Here is a 15,379-nt window from a genome sequence, read left to right as displayed (position 1 = left end):
AGGGAAATAAAATAACTAAAGAGTGATTTTAAAATAATAAGAAGAGTATTTTACCTAATGTTGGAAGCAGGATGGATGCTGAAATTACTTCCAAGAGGGAATTATTTCTGAACTAATGTCTGATAAATATGAAGGAGTTGGTTAGGTGAAGAAGTATGAAGGAGAAAAAAATGACATGATTGCACAAAGGCCCATAGGTAGAAGAGGTTTCAAGCATTAGAAGATGCATATTTTGATTAAAATATACAGTGTTATATGGAGAGTGATATTTTTTGAGTCTGGAGAGATAAAAATGAGCTACATCTTTTGGAGACTGTTGTGTCAGTTTAAAGATTTTGGATTTTACCTTGAGGAAAGTAGGATTCCATGAAAGAATTATAAGTGGTATGATAGTGGTAGATGATAGATAGTAGAGAGATGAGAGATAGATAGATATAGAGATCAAACAATTATAGTGATATGATCCTGTTTATACTTCAATAAAATTATCAAGTCACTGAAGAGAAAATTGTGGAAGAAGTCAGGAGGCAAAGAGATTAATGAGGAGGAGGTAGGTATAAAAATCTAGAAGAAAAGTATTGGGGAAGTAACTCAACATAGTGTTCATGGAGATGAGATAAATATCTCAAACCTTTAAAATGCACAGGATTTGGTGATTGATCAGAGGTAGAAGGTGTAACAAAAGAAGTCAATATGCATGCCTGTCACACAGTTTTCTGAAAGAAAGCTAACAAAATTTACCACATATGATGATGTCTGTAATGTCCTGCACCAACAGTAGATATTGACTAGTCGTCGTCGGCAGCCGTCCGTCTCGAGAGACGATGGTGTAGCTTCTTAAGAGTCTATCTGCACCGCCGAGAATGGCTGTGCAGTCCGACTCGGGAGTGACACGGTATCTGTCTCCTCCCGTGTTGAATCGACATCTTGCATATTGACTAGTAGGGTCAAGGATTATATGCCTTAGTGATCGGCTGCGTTCAAGAGAATAGCTTTATGTTAAACCCATAATGGTTAAAGTAGAAGTAGATTTTGGGACAAAATAACCAGTCTAGATTTGAATAATTCAATTGAATATAATGGTAAATATTTTTATAGATTAGTCATATTGGTTTGGAGTTTAGTCATGCCGTTTGTGGTCTGTATATATATTTGGGATCATCAGAATACGTGTTGTCATTGTAATCAGGGGATAGCTGAGATTCCTCACATAGAATGTGCAGTGTGAAGAAAAGAACACCGGGAGAGCCCTGAAAAACACAAACATACAGAATAGAGAAAGAACACAGGTCAAAAAAGAAGATCAAGAAGGAGAACGAGGAACAGGAGGGACAGGAGGGACAGGAGAAGGCCAGCGACAGAAGGATGGGGAAAACTGCCAGAATATAGTGTCATAGGAATCAGAGGGTGAGAATGATTCAAAAACATGGAATGTTGCTAAATGTGCTAAATGTTAGAGAAATTATATGAAATAAAATCTGAAACATAGTATTGTATTGAACAATAAAGAAGATCACTACTTATGGTGACATGTCTTGGTGGAGTCATGTGTCAATATTCAAACTGACCTCTGTTCAAGAATAAATGGAAGGTGCAGGAATGGAAAAGTGGTGTAGAAAATTCTTTAAAGATGTTCGACTAGTAAGAAACAAGACATGGTCTATAAAATGTCAAAAGGAAGACAATAAAAGAAGACGGATGTCAATCAAGAATGGGTCTTATTAGCATAGGAAAGGCTTAAAAGGGTACTTAAAATTTTATTGAAAGGAACCAAAGAAAGGAAGAAAAAATATCAGGAAAAGGGTAAAAGTCATGCAGCAAGATCTCTGACGAGGGGAAAAATATGGAACTCAGAACAAAGTTGAAAGAAATAGAAGTAAGTGAAAGAAAGGATGCATCTTTCTTTGTGACAAAACAGCAAAAAGAAGGGGCTAGATGACAAAGAACCAACCGTCTGTAGGTAACAACAGTGGGAAACTCTCCTGATTGCTTATATTATTTTTTTCAAATACATGAGCTAAGTTCACCTGACAAGAGAAGAGATTTTAGGTGAGTAGGAGATTTGAAATGAAATTGAAGAGAATTTCAAATAGCCGAGTTGGCAAATAAAAAGGAGATCTAACTAGAGAAATTTTGAAGGATTACCAGAAAGTATATCGGTCCAAGTGAAATTTAGTGTTAATATACTGGTTTATGTGGTTTTCTCTAACAAAACTCATCAACCCAGGAATAACAGGGAACATCAACTATTGTTGGAGTTTTCCTAGGTAAAATTTATAGAACAATGCAAGTTACCTGAGAATATTGTCAAGGAAGGGTTGACAGATGAATTATAATACTAGATAGAGAAGTAAAGAGAAGAGGTGAATTATAGAAAGAAAATGAATCAATGGATTTGTGGCCTTCATGATAGCAACAAAACAACCTAGTAGGGAAAACTGAATGAAAAGATGGAAAAAGTATAGCAGTGACATGTCTGAACTTAATAGTAGGGAAGAAGAGTTGTTCTAGGTGTTGATGAGGTTCTGGCTTTGGCCTTGGGAGTGCGTAAATGGAAGCGTATTTTAAAGTCACATGGATTTAGGGACAGGGCTTACACCAGGGAAGACAGAGAGACTGAACATGCTGGATGGGCCATAATGTGAATATTGAAGTAACCCAAGAGATGGTAGCAAAACTGAGATAGGGAGAAACACGATGAGTGATACCAGAGCTAGACAGGGAGTGATTAGTATGTTTTGTAAGGAGCAAGCAAGTTTCTGAAGAGGATCAGAGTACAGTTACTGATCAGGAATCAGCCTCAGGGGGCCAGAAGAATGCTGACTTCCCACTTTCCGATTCAGAGAGATGAGCTGTGTGGGCGAGTGAGTAACATCAGCTTGAAGCCTGCTGTGGTTGCCCCACAGGACAACAAATTCCAGTTAAAACAAAAAGTAGAGCAATGTCACACAAGAGGTTAAGAATGTAAGAAATTTACATTTGCCACATCATGGGGATTTCACAGAACATAATTGAAAGATGCAAGAGGAAGAGATTAGGTTAAGGGAGAGGCAGCTTGGAGTAGTATGGGGATGAGACTAGAGAAGAGGATAAATGTGTATTTGCAGGAAATTTCATCTTAGGCAATTACCAAAGATAACAAGCATGTGAGAAACAGGGATTTTAAGTGGGCACATATTCTTCATATAATTAGATTCAGATATTTCCACATTATTAAGGAAGAGATGTACAAAGAAGATGGGGGTTTCTTCTGGGATTCAGGCCAAGGTCTGTGGTATCACTCCCAGCAGAAGTCGAACAACAACAACAAAAAAGCTTTAGGTCTAAATCACAGGCAATGAGAAAGCATGAGGAGGTGGACCACACCACAAGGAATCAGAAACTCTCCCACCAAAGGAAGGCTTCCAGTATCCTGACCTTTCTTGTGAGGAAACAGAGGGTCTAGGGTTGTTCAGATATTTTAAATTTGGGGTTTTAGGGTACAGTCCTAGTTATTGAGAGGAGGGGCAGCAGATGAGTTAACAGAGCTTAGAATGGGACTTCCGAGGACAGGGGTTGGGCTTGTTCTCAGACTGTGGGACTGTGCTGAGCCACAAGCCAAGAGTTCAACAGAAGCAACGTTGGGCTGCAAATGAGACAAAAAACTGTCTATTCTTGTTCCCCAAACCATGGAGTTTTAATTCATAAAAATTAAGTTGGACAATTTTTCACAATTCCTGAGCAAAATACACAAGTGAATGCATACACATTTTGATAGCTATCTGAAAACTTGACAAAGGTTATGCTATCTTAAGCCTTAGTTTAAAATGAACATCTAGTTTCTTTTACAGATGGCATTCTGAGTAAAAACACCCTGGTAAGAAAATAGGTGGAATCTATTTTAGAAGAATTTAGAAACATATTTGTACTTGTAATTGGCATTGGTTGGATTATCGATTGTAAAAACAAAGGCATTTTGGATATTTTTAAACTTTATTTTTATTGTTTATGCTCTTAAAGTTGCCCCCATCTTTTCTCCTTTGCCTCTGGCATCCTAGCCCCCGCTGCCTCTTCCCCGCTTCCCTCTGGCCATCACCACACTGCTGTCCATGTCTATGGGTTATGTTATATATTCCTTCACTAACCCTTTCACCTTCTCTCACCCAGTCCTCCCCACCCCCCACCCAGACAGCTGTCAGTCTGTTCCCTGTGTCCATGCCTCTGTTTCTATTCTGTTCATTCGATTCCACAAATAAGTGAGATCATATGGTATTTGTCTTCCTCTGACTGGCTTATTTTACTTAGCATAATAATTTGTTGCTGCACTTTTTCTTTGAACCTACTGACTACCTGTTGTGCAAACCACCTGGGTAGGCACAGGGTGCTGAGGGGAGCACAAAGCACAACATGCATTCCCTGTCCGAACTATTTATTCTTATTTGTCCCCAAAATTTCCATTCCCTTGGTCTGTTTCATTAATTTTCTACTTTAGTTTATTGAGAATTTCAGTCAAATTGTTCTGCATGTTATTCTTTATGATGCCAATTTTAAATAGTTTTATTTAAGACATCGCATTTTCCACTTTACAATACAGTGCTTATAAAGTGCATTATTTCTTTTCCCTGTGCACATCACTCACATTCAAGTATCAAGAATGCTCGGTTTTATTAGACAGCAGCTCAACTTTCAAAAAGTTTGTTGTATTATTATTAATTAATTCCTTTTTTTGAAATTACTAAAAAACTATGTGTTCTAGATCATTTTCCCTATTATTTAAAAACCTTATTTTTTTCTTAAAAAGAATGGAGCGACTCTCACGTCAAATGAACGCACAATATCTTTTTCTTCTTTCAAGAAACACTTGTGGCGACATTGGGCTATCAGGAAGGTGGAACAGGGAAGTAATGAGAAGCTCCTTTAGAAATTGTTTATGTTACTGTCTCTTAACAGGTTTTAACACAGAAATACAACATATGGTTAAGTTTAACTAAATTTTCTTTAAAGACTGAATCTTAAAATAAGCAGAAAATAAAAATTATAATGTTAAAATGTATTTACGTGCATCGATGATAAAATCCTTTGTTTTATTCAGAAAGTGATAGGCGTCTGCTTTTCCAGCTACGTCCTTATCATAAGCTCGACTTAACTGAGTACCAGGAAGCATGTTTTCTGGCAAATTCACTGGGTTAATTAATATTTGGATTTCTGCTGCAATGTATAAAAATACTGAAGAGATAACACAGAGAGACTTTTAAGTAAAACCAAATTAAAATATAAAAATGAACAACTTCAACAATAGTAATTCCATGTGTTTACTTATAAATGATATTTATAAGTAAAACTGTGATTTTGAAAGAACTTTCATCTAATACTGTCAATATTTTTAACTAATATTTCTATATTTTTTTGTGTTGTGCAGAACAAACTTGAAATAAAGAACAAATTGAGATCTCAGATTTCCTACATCTTTATTTTTTCCTTCATGAACAACTATTATGTAGAATGGCTATTTCAGTTAAAAGCCAATTTCATTAATTTCTTACTTTAGTTTATTGATCATTTCAGTCAAATTGTTTTGCATGTTACACAAGCTATACTTTTCATGTAAAAGTTTGTTGTATTATAATTTAAAATGCTAGCTGAAAGAAATCAGTGAAACATCCTTTCTGCATTTATTTACTTATTTTCATTGCTTTTCTTTTTATTAGAAAAAAAAGAGGGCTCTGTTTTTGGTTAAGTTGTGACTCATTGTAAATTGTGTTATGCTGTGCCTCTGAAGCAAAATGCAGAAATAGCTACATCCTGTAACTCACTCCCAGAGTATGTAGTTTGACTAAAAAGAAATATAAGTAACATAAAAAGCCTAATGTTTTAAACTAGTCCTATACTAATACATAATATTTCATAAAATATTGTTATATAATGATTTTTATATAACAAATTACTCTAGAATACCCTAAAGAAAAAAAAATAAGTAAAATGCTGTTTGAAAGAATCCAAGATTTAGTAACACATGCACATGCATGAAGAGACTGAGTGAGAATGAGAAAATAATATTCAATGAGTTAAAAGTATCTCAGCAGGAATTCAAAGTCTTTAATTAACAGGTAAACTTAAGTTTCTTAAAAGCAAAGGAAACATCATAAGTTAAACAAACCTGTGCATATTAGTAAAATCCTTAAGATGTCCATGTCTAGACCAGCTTTCCTCATGTCCACAGCAATGCCTGCTAACAAACGCTTGGCTTTGGCTATATATACAAATTCAATCTTCATTACAATTGAGCCTATCAGTCAGTAAATTGTTACTCAACACTGAACCCAATCATTTTATTCTGTTTATTGAGTGATTATGCACATAGGTCATATTTCAGTTTTTGTCTGTTATTGGTAATTATTTGGTGAGAAGATTATCAGCACAGCCAAGATCATTATATAACATCAATTTAAATTATAAGTATTTAGTTGATGTGATGTATCCTATGGAGAACTTCTGGCAAGCAGCCCAGGTGATTTGCTTTTTAATCCTTGTTTACCTAACGAAAGGTGCTGTAAAAGGATGAAGAGATATTTTTAACATGATACTTACAACCTTAGGATGATTCAGTCAACACATATTTCTGAGTGTCACTAACTAACTGCATTCACTACTTTGCTGAAGAGTAAGGAGCTTCCAAAGTGACTAAGAGCCATTCTTAAGTATTTTCAACCTAGTAAAGATAGTGGATAGGAAAAAACTACACCCAGCATAGCAGGTAACAGGTTTCAGTAAAATCACATGAAATTTAAAGAGAGGGAAGAAGCATTTCCAAAATAGGGAAAGAGAGAAACTTTCAAGGAGGAACTGGCTTTTATAAAATAAGGCTTGAAAGCACAAAGTCTTTTGATAACAGCATTTTATTAGTAAAACAGTTTTAGTGGGTGTCTCTCAATAAGTGTTCAGTAATATCTTTATAAAATATTTATATGTAACATAGCATATTATATGCTCACAAAATATAAACATAAATTGAAATAAATTTAAAAGAGTCCTGGGTGGTGTGGCTTAGTTAGTTGGAGCATCACCCTGTAAAAAAAAAGGCCATGGGATGGATTCCTGCTTAGGGCAAGTGCCTGAACTATGGGTTTGTCCTTGGTCTGGGAGTGTATGGGAGGCAACCGATAGATGTTCCTCTCTACATTGATACTCGCCCTCTCTTCCTTCCTTTCTCTCTAGAATCAGTGATCATGTCTGTGAGTGAGGATAAAAACAAAAAATTTATAAAATGATATAAGGATGGAAAATATATCACATTATATTACGCATATTATATTTTAATTATCATAAATATTATATTGCAAAATGATAAAATATACTACAGTAAAGTGTTTTTCTCTCTTTAAAATATTACAAGTAATGTATTTTTAATGTTTATTATTATATTATTTAATTATACTTTATAATGAGATAAAGAATAAACTAAAGATAAATCAAACTATTTTATTTACAAATTCATTTTATCCATTAATCATACAAGAAGGATTTTACATATTAAACTCAAAATAATTATATCTTACATAATAAGCTATGTAAATATAATGATTGTTATATTCCTTAATAGTAGTTAGAATAAGAACAAATGAATATACTTTATTATTACTGATAATCTGATTTTCACATGGTGTGATATAATACTTTCTTAGCCAAAGTCAAAGTTCAGTTTATGTCCACATTTCTTGACTGTTAAAAATAGAGAAGATCCTAAAGATTCCTCTCAAATACAAGGCATACCTTGATTTATTGCACTTGGCTTTATTGCAGATTTTGTCATTTTTACAAATTAAAGGTTTGTCGCAACTGTGGGTAGAACAAGTCTATCAGCACCATTTTTTCCAACAGCATTTGTTCACTTCATGTCTCTGGGTCATATTTTAGTAATTCCTACAATGTTTCGAACTTTTTCATTATTATTAAAGTTGTTATGGTGATCTATGATTAATGATCTTTGATGTTATGATTGTAATTGTTTTGGGACACCACAAACCTCACCCATAAAAAATGGCAAAGTTAATCAACAAATGTTATGTGTGTTTTGACTGTTCCATGGACTAAACATTCCCGCATCTCTCTCCATCTCTTTAGGCTTCCCTGTTCCCTGAGACACAACAATATTGGAATTAGGCCAATTACTGAGCCTGCAAAAGCCTTTAGTGGTTCCAAATAAGCAATTTTTTAATTTTTTGTTGTTAGAATCTAACAGGTAACATAAGCTAAGGCATGTTGGAAATAAATTCTCATTCAAATATTGTGCATACCTCTCACAATGAGTGATTTGTTCTAATAATTGTTTCTTTAAATCTTTAACATATCTCTACATCTTCCAAAAGTTCATTAACAAAGCAGTGTATTTCACTTTGTCTGTTATTTCATGTGAGCTCTTTTAGCTATTTTCTACTGCATAAATAACTACTATTAACTCAATCAAATGTGAACTTTTGGATTTGTTACTATTCATTTATCGTTAATTGGTAAAGTTTTGCCAGGTTCCAAATGTACCCCTAATTTGCAAGATTGCTAAAAATATTGCATAATGTTGACCTCATGTTTGGGTACAAAATTTTAACATTTTGCTAACAGTAATGTTGTTAAGCTACCATGAGCTAATATTTCCCCCCCCTAAAATGTACTTAGGTCAAAATTCATCATTCATATAGTACATGTAAATAAGTACTGCAAATATTTTTTCTGAATAATATTGAATCTTTTTGGCTGACTTTTAGGATAGTAGGTCAATTTTTAGCCCAATACTACCAATAAGCATGTATATTTAATGTCATTTCTTGCTCTCCCCTATTTTTCCTCCATTGTTTTCTTATTTAATTTAAATTTATTTTTATTTAGTGAAGAAAGATTTAGTTTAAACAAGATAATATAATACATAAATTTACTTCACCTACATTTACATGAAGTGCAAATAAGATCAATGTGCTGGACATCAACAAACATGGAAGAAGGCCTTAGTATAATGGAATCCCCCCTTTGCTCTCCATGTGGCATGTGACTACCTGACATAAGGACCCAGTAAGAATACCACTATATGAATGAACCTTCATTTCTATTTTTTATATTAGATGAAAAAAATAAGTGTAAGTGTAAGTTCTAATATTTTCATCCACCACTACAGAAGATTATTTTCCAAATTTGCTCATGTGTGAGAATTATACTTTGGAGAATGTTACTATAATTTACATGATTTATATAAAATATTCCACCAATAAATATTTGCTCACTTATTCATTAACTTATACATTTGTGTAATAAAAGGAAAAGGAAAAGAGGAGAATGACACATTGGTGAACAGGGCAATATAAACAAAAGTAGGATAGTAGAAAGGTATTTTTGTTTAATGAAATACATGGAAATCTCATTATTTGCTTTTGAATAAGGCTATGGCACAACTAATATATATTTATATTACAAACAATCATATATCTCTGTATCGTCGTTGGCAGCCGTCCGTCTCGAGAGACGATGGTGTAGCTTCTTAAGAGTCTATCTGCACCGCCGAGAATGGCTGTGCAGTCCGACTCGGGAGTGACACGGTATCTGTCTCCTCCCGTGTTGATGACGCTGGAGTGTCCTCTCCAGTGAAGCTGAAGCTACAGAGCCTGGGCAGGGTGATATGGAGGGTCTGCTGTTGCCCATGCAGCAGACCCCCCCTCTCTTCGCAGCTGAAGGGTCCAAGGGAAAGACGGAGTCAATACAGCTTGGCTTCAGGTGCGCCGCAGGAGTTGCCGGTGTTGACTACAACGTCAAACCGCCTTAGGGACTCCGGCTCCGGATTTTCTGTCGGGGTTTACTCCCTTAGCCTTGCCTCTGAAGAGGTATGCCGCAAGGCAGCAGAGGTTTTTTGGAGTCAGAGTTTTCCTTCTCTGATGTGCCCTGACTGGAAGATCGAACCAGCGACACTTAGCTCGCAGGCCGACGCTCAATCCACTGAGCCAAACCAGCCAGGGGGGATATCTCTGTATATATGTATATATAGTATATATATGTTCATATATATGTATATGACAATGACAAGATACTCTTTGCTTTACATGGTATTGCAGTACTGGAAAAATGCTATGCAATATGAAATTATGCAAATCAATCTTGATAATCAGTAAGAATAATATAATTTTTCCAGTACCTTTAAAAATTTTTGCCAAAATATTATAAACTCTCTTACTACAGATTAGAAATGAACAAGGAATTTAAAAATAGTTAACTCGTATTCATCTGAAACATTGTATTTTAGGTGAGAGTTAAAATGTTTTATTTCTTTGTGAAAAGGCTTTATCAAGAGTAGTTTGGACAGTGCTTACTTTCTTCTCATCAAATAAGATAAAGAGCAAGGATCTTGGCAATTTGTCCTATTCCTTTCTAGGTTTGGATCAGCTTCTGATATTTTATCTTTTGAACATTTGGTGTTGTTAAATGTCCTTGAGATTTCCTTTAATGTGATGTTTTTTGACAATGTCACTTCCTCTGGGACATTTTTATCCTGTTTGTCACAGCCACTTTTTTCATTTATGTTGATAAGTCACCTTTATTAAGTTGCCCTGACTGCACATCTAGAGTTTTTTAAATTGTGGCAGCCAACAGTCTCACAATTAGATATTTCTTCTATTAACTCCATTCATTTCAATTGGAACCCTGCAATGGCATCTGCATAGTACAGAAAATATTTCTTCCATACTGCATCATATCGCAAGCTATTCCTTTTTTCCTGGATGCTCTCATGATTTCAAAGGCATGCTTTATGTCACATTTCATCCAAAGTTCAGCAAAGCAAACTGCATGATGTTTAGTTGTGTGAATAACCTGTCTGAAAATCCATCTTAGGGTATAGGCTTTACAAATTGAAATATTTTCTTAATCTGTTGACTGAAAAAATGAAGTTTTTTTTTTTTGGTAGTAAAAAAAGAAAAGAAATTCACATTTTTAATTCACAACTCTAAGAGAATTAGGATAACATGGAGCATTATCCAGCAGTCGAAGGACTTTAAAAAGTTAAATTATTTTGCCACAGTATTTCTCTACCACTTGGACCCTTCAGCTGCGAAGAGAGGGGGGGTCTGCTGCATGGGCAACAGCAGACCCTCCATATCACCCTGCCCAGGCTCTGTAGCTTCAGCTTCACTGGAGAGGACACTCCAGCGTCATCGCAAGATGTCAATTCAACACGGGAGGAGACAGATACCGTGTCACTCCTGAGTCGGACTGCACAGCCATTCTCGGCAGTGCAGATAGACTCTTAAGAAGCTACACCATCGTCTCTCGAGACGGACGGCTGCCGACGACGACTCTCTACCACTGAGAACACGGGAATGTGTAATTCAAATAGTAACAGTGTTAGAAAAATACTTTGACTGTGGTCTTTAACTGTGGTACCAAAATCTACCAAGGAGTAAGAGTTTTCTATAATTTGATAAAACATTAATTACACAGAGAATTATTAATCATGTAATTAAAGCTACAAACTTCTATATGGCTCTGGCAGTGAGGTAGAACTTGGCTTCAATTACAAGTGAAATTCTAGGAAATGTTTACATTTCAAGTCTGCCATGGGATTCCAGGTATGTGAGATGGCAAGCGTGCTTTGTTAGGCTTCCTCACATATCCTCTTGCACAGGTACCAGGAGACAATTCTCCATGGGTTTCTTGCATTTCTGTAGGCCTTGCAAACAAAGGACCTGACTACCTTTGTTCTAGACTATGTTTCCAAGGACTCCTGTATGGGAAACCATCTGAAAGACAGAAGTAATACTTCTCTCTAAAACAAGGAGCTGGTTTGTGTACTGTCCAATATGATAAAGATAAAGTCATCCTCCAAGGCAAAGATTAGGTAAACTTAATGCCCCTATAAAAGATTCACATTTTCTCAACTCAAAGAGCCTCTCCTCCAACTCAGCCTACTGCACGTGCAAGCCTCGCATGGTCCTCTGCATTATTCTTTGGGATTTGGGACCTAAGGAACTTGTGTGAATACTGACACTCCAGCTTCTGCAGTTTCCTTGAGTAACAATGTCTTTTGTTTCTGACCCAAGTGTATCGTATTTTCTACCAGCACCTGTGAAGTGTGGGAAACAAACCTCTGAGCCTGTGAGCAAGAGAAAATGTCTAGACTTCTTACACATTCCTGCCATAAGAAACCTCAGTATCTTCTTCTAGTTGCTGAAATGGGTCTCAGGCAAAAATAAAAACAACTTCAAAGTCTGTAAAAGAGAAACTATCAAATGTGTCTTATGCCTTAATGGGAAAATACTGCAGACACAAATATGTGCCCAATTTTCAAAGAAGTAATATAAAAAAGCACTTGTATGAAAAAGTACCTAATTCCAATAAAAACTGCTTTAGCTATGTTATTTAACCATTGTACACATCATTTTCCTCATTTATAATTTGTAGAAAGTTATAATAACTACCAGAGCTGTTTTGAAGAATATATGAGGTAATCAATAAAAGGAACAAGCATACTACAAGATATACGAGAAGCATTCGACCAGTATTTTATATTGCTTTACAGTTGCTTAGAATACCTCATTAAATAACTCAAAGTCTAGAATGAAATCTCATATACCCTCATATTGTACACCCCGTGGGATTGTGATTTAAATATTTTCGGAGGTAACCTATCCTGTTCTGAGTTCTGTTCGACATCAACACTAGAAGTAAGATTCCTGTGTAATGTTATAAAGCTTTCCCTGAAAAATTAAAGCATCTTTATACATGGATCTACAGAGATGTCTTATGAATAGCTCGTAACTGTAGAATGTTGCCAGAATGAGGCTATCCATCGTCTACGTGCACCATCAAAAAATTCTAATTTACAAATCTGATTATGTTAATTTTCTACTAAAACATTCTCCTTACAAAAGAGAGTCCAAACAACTTAGTACTTCACACTTCATTCATTTATTTATTAAAATTTAATATTTATTGTATTTTTTCATTACCACTCAGTCCCCTTATACCCCCCTCCCACCGGGAATCACCACACTGTTGTCCATGTCCGTGACTCCACTTTACTCATCTCTATTTTCCCTTCTCACATACCACACATCTAGTAAATTCAAGGCCTTTTCAAGTTCTTTTCTATACCTCTATTTTCCAGATATGACTCTGTGCCCAGAAATGCCTGTCTCTTATTTCTTCCTCGTGAAATTTTTCTCATTCTCCAAGAACCAGATCAAATATTACTTCCTCAGTGAAGCCATTCATGCCTTCCAGGATAGTGCACACACACACTATTATGGAACTTATAATGCAAAATGTAAAGATTTCCTTACAAAAGTGTTTTTTTATTGTCTACTCACGTTTGTGTTTCCAGCGCTCAGGATAATGAAAGGCTTATTACTTATCTTTTGGTCTTCGAATGATTAAAGGAAAAATATAAGATTGTGTTTACCATGATACTATGAATTAATTTTTATCATGAAATTTTACATCCTTTGAATCTTAAGGATGTACATTCTTAGAGAATCTTATATTAAAAGTCAAAACTGTCTTGCAGGCACATCTTGTTAAACACATTTGATCTGACCATTCTTCCTGCTTGGAACATTCCCTGACTGGGTGTTCACATGTCTTGATTCATCATCTCCTTCAAGTTTTTGTTCACTTATCACTTTTGTATTGAAAGTGTACCATTTAATTTAAATAACAACTCTTCTTTCACTTTCCTGTCTTATTTTTTTATTGTTTTTCTATTATAGTTGTCCTATTGTTCCTCCATTGCTTCCCCTACCACCCCCCACCACACTCAATCCCCATGCTGTTGTCCATGTCTGTGTGTCATTCATACTAGTTCCCTGACTAGATCCTTCTCCTTCTTTCCTCCTCTTCCCCCTCCCCTCTGTCCCCAGCCTGTCTTATTTTTTCCATAGTACTTATCATCCTTTAATATACTATGCAATTATTTATAGTATAATATCTATTGTTGATTTTCACTCACTGCAATGTATACTATAAGAGAGCAGATATGTGCTTTGTTTTCTTTTCTTCAAGGAGGTACCTCTATTAACTGAAAGAATACCATGCTTAATAATTATTAAAAATAATTACTGTATGGTACAAACTGTGACAAAGATTTTCATTGCATTTTTTTGAAATTCAGCTTCTTGCAAAAACTGATTCAGAGAAAAGTGTAAGAATTGGATCTATGATATTGAAATGAATTTTGGAATACTTCTAATAAAGAATTCACAGTTGCTTCCAGAACCTGGATAGATGATGGATAGATAGATAGATAATAGATACATAGATAACAGATAGATGATATAGATGATAGATAAAAGATAGATTTATATGTTTATATACATTTTTTCTCTCAGTGATTATCTGTTAGCTCCTTCTAGAATATAGTTTAATGTATGAAATAAGTATAGCTTCTTAAGCATCATTGAAAGTCAAGAACTAAGATAAGCAATAAAAGGGCATGCTGAAAACAATCAATTAATTTTTGTGTTCCAGCTAAGCAGGGCAGCACAGAGAGGAATAGGGGAGGGAAGAGGATGGCTGGTTCTGTTTGTTACTCATCCTGTGAGTCACTGGTTGCATGTCTGAAAAATACAGATCTTTCATGAGTAATTCAAGCTCTTTTAAACCAAAGGCTTAAGCAACCCTTGGAGGAAATGGAAGTTTATAATTGTTATTATAACTGGAACAGACCCATGAATACATGTACTCCCTCATGACAAATATCAAACTAACAGATATAGATATAAGTTTACAATGTAGCAGTATTTTTCCACAGTTAATATATTTATTTAGAACTAACCATTTATTTTAGTAGGACTAAAATATCATGGAGGTATTTGCTTATTGGTAGGTGTTTATTTTTTACTCTGAAGTCTCCCAAAACACTTGAAAGAGCCTACTTTTTTTTTTTTTTTTGGAGTTAATTTACCATTGACAGAAAAGGTGTACAGACAGCTAAAAGGCACTCTGCTTGGGGGTCTTCTTTTCCTGAATAAAGTATGTTGATAAATAGAGAATAAAGGGAAGAAAACCAAGGATAAATACTTTTCTTTTTCTATTTTTGGTTTCCTAAAAATGCCCTTTTGGAAGTTTAATTGTTTATGCAGTTTGGAGAAGTAGACAGGCCTTAAATTCTTAAAATTATCAACCAATATATGGGTCACACCCAACCAATCTGTCACAAAATGAACACTGGAAAGATTTTGCTGAATTTTAAATACAGCACTAAAAAGTCAATGTTAATTTACACTAGTCCCTCAGCTTTCTGATGTTATGAAACGAAATAATTCATTAATACACTCAGTTATATCAACTAAACATAGAAATGCTATTTTGGTGAATTTGATGTTATACAAATAGGTGATGAATTTAGTAGTAGAACATGAGGCAAAGGGGT

At 35.0% G+C, this 15,379-nt stretch overlaps 1 protein-coding gene across 1 annotated transcript in view; it reads right to left on the bottom strand.

Annotated features, from left to right (window-relative positions):
• LOC150001661 (cadherin-related family member 3-like) overlaps positions 1-6,170 on the bottom strand; it is a 104,379-nt gene extending 98,209 nt beyond the window's left edge. The window contains exons 1-2 of the mRNA XM_090286884.1: positions 6,137-6,170; positions 5,038-5,205 (exon numbers count right to left, since the gene is read on the bottom strand). Coding sequence (XP_090143010.1) covers positions 5,038-5,205; positions 6,137-6,170 — 202 coding nt within the window. The remainder of the gene's footprint in view (positions 1-5,037; positions 5,206-6,136) is intronic.
• Between the last annotated feature and the right edge of the window lie 9,209 nt (positions 6,171-15,379).

Source organism: Furipterus horrens, unplaced genomic scaffold (genome assembly GCF_987537825.1).
Source record: "Furipterus horrens unplaced genomic scaffold, mFurHor1.1.pri manual_scaffold_9, whole genome shotgun sequence".
Taxonomy (NCBI): Eukaryota; Metazoa; Chordata; class Mammalia; order Chiroptera; family Furipteridae; genus Furipterus; species Furipterus horrens.
This window is presented reverse-complemented; position numbering and strand designations above follow the sequence as displayed.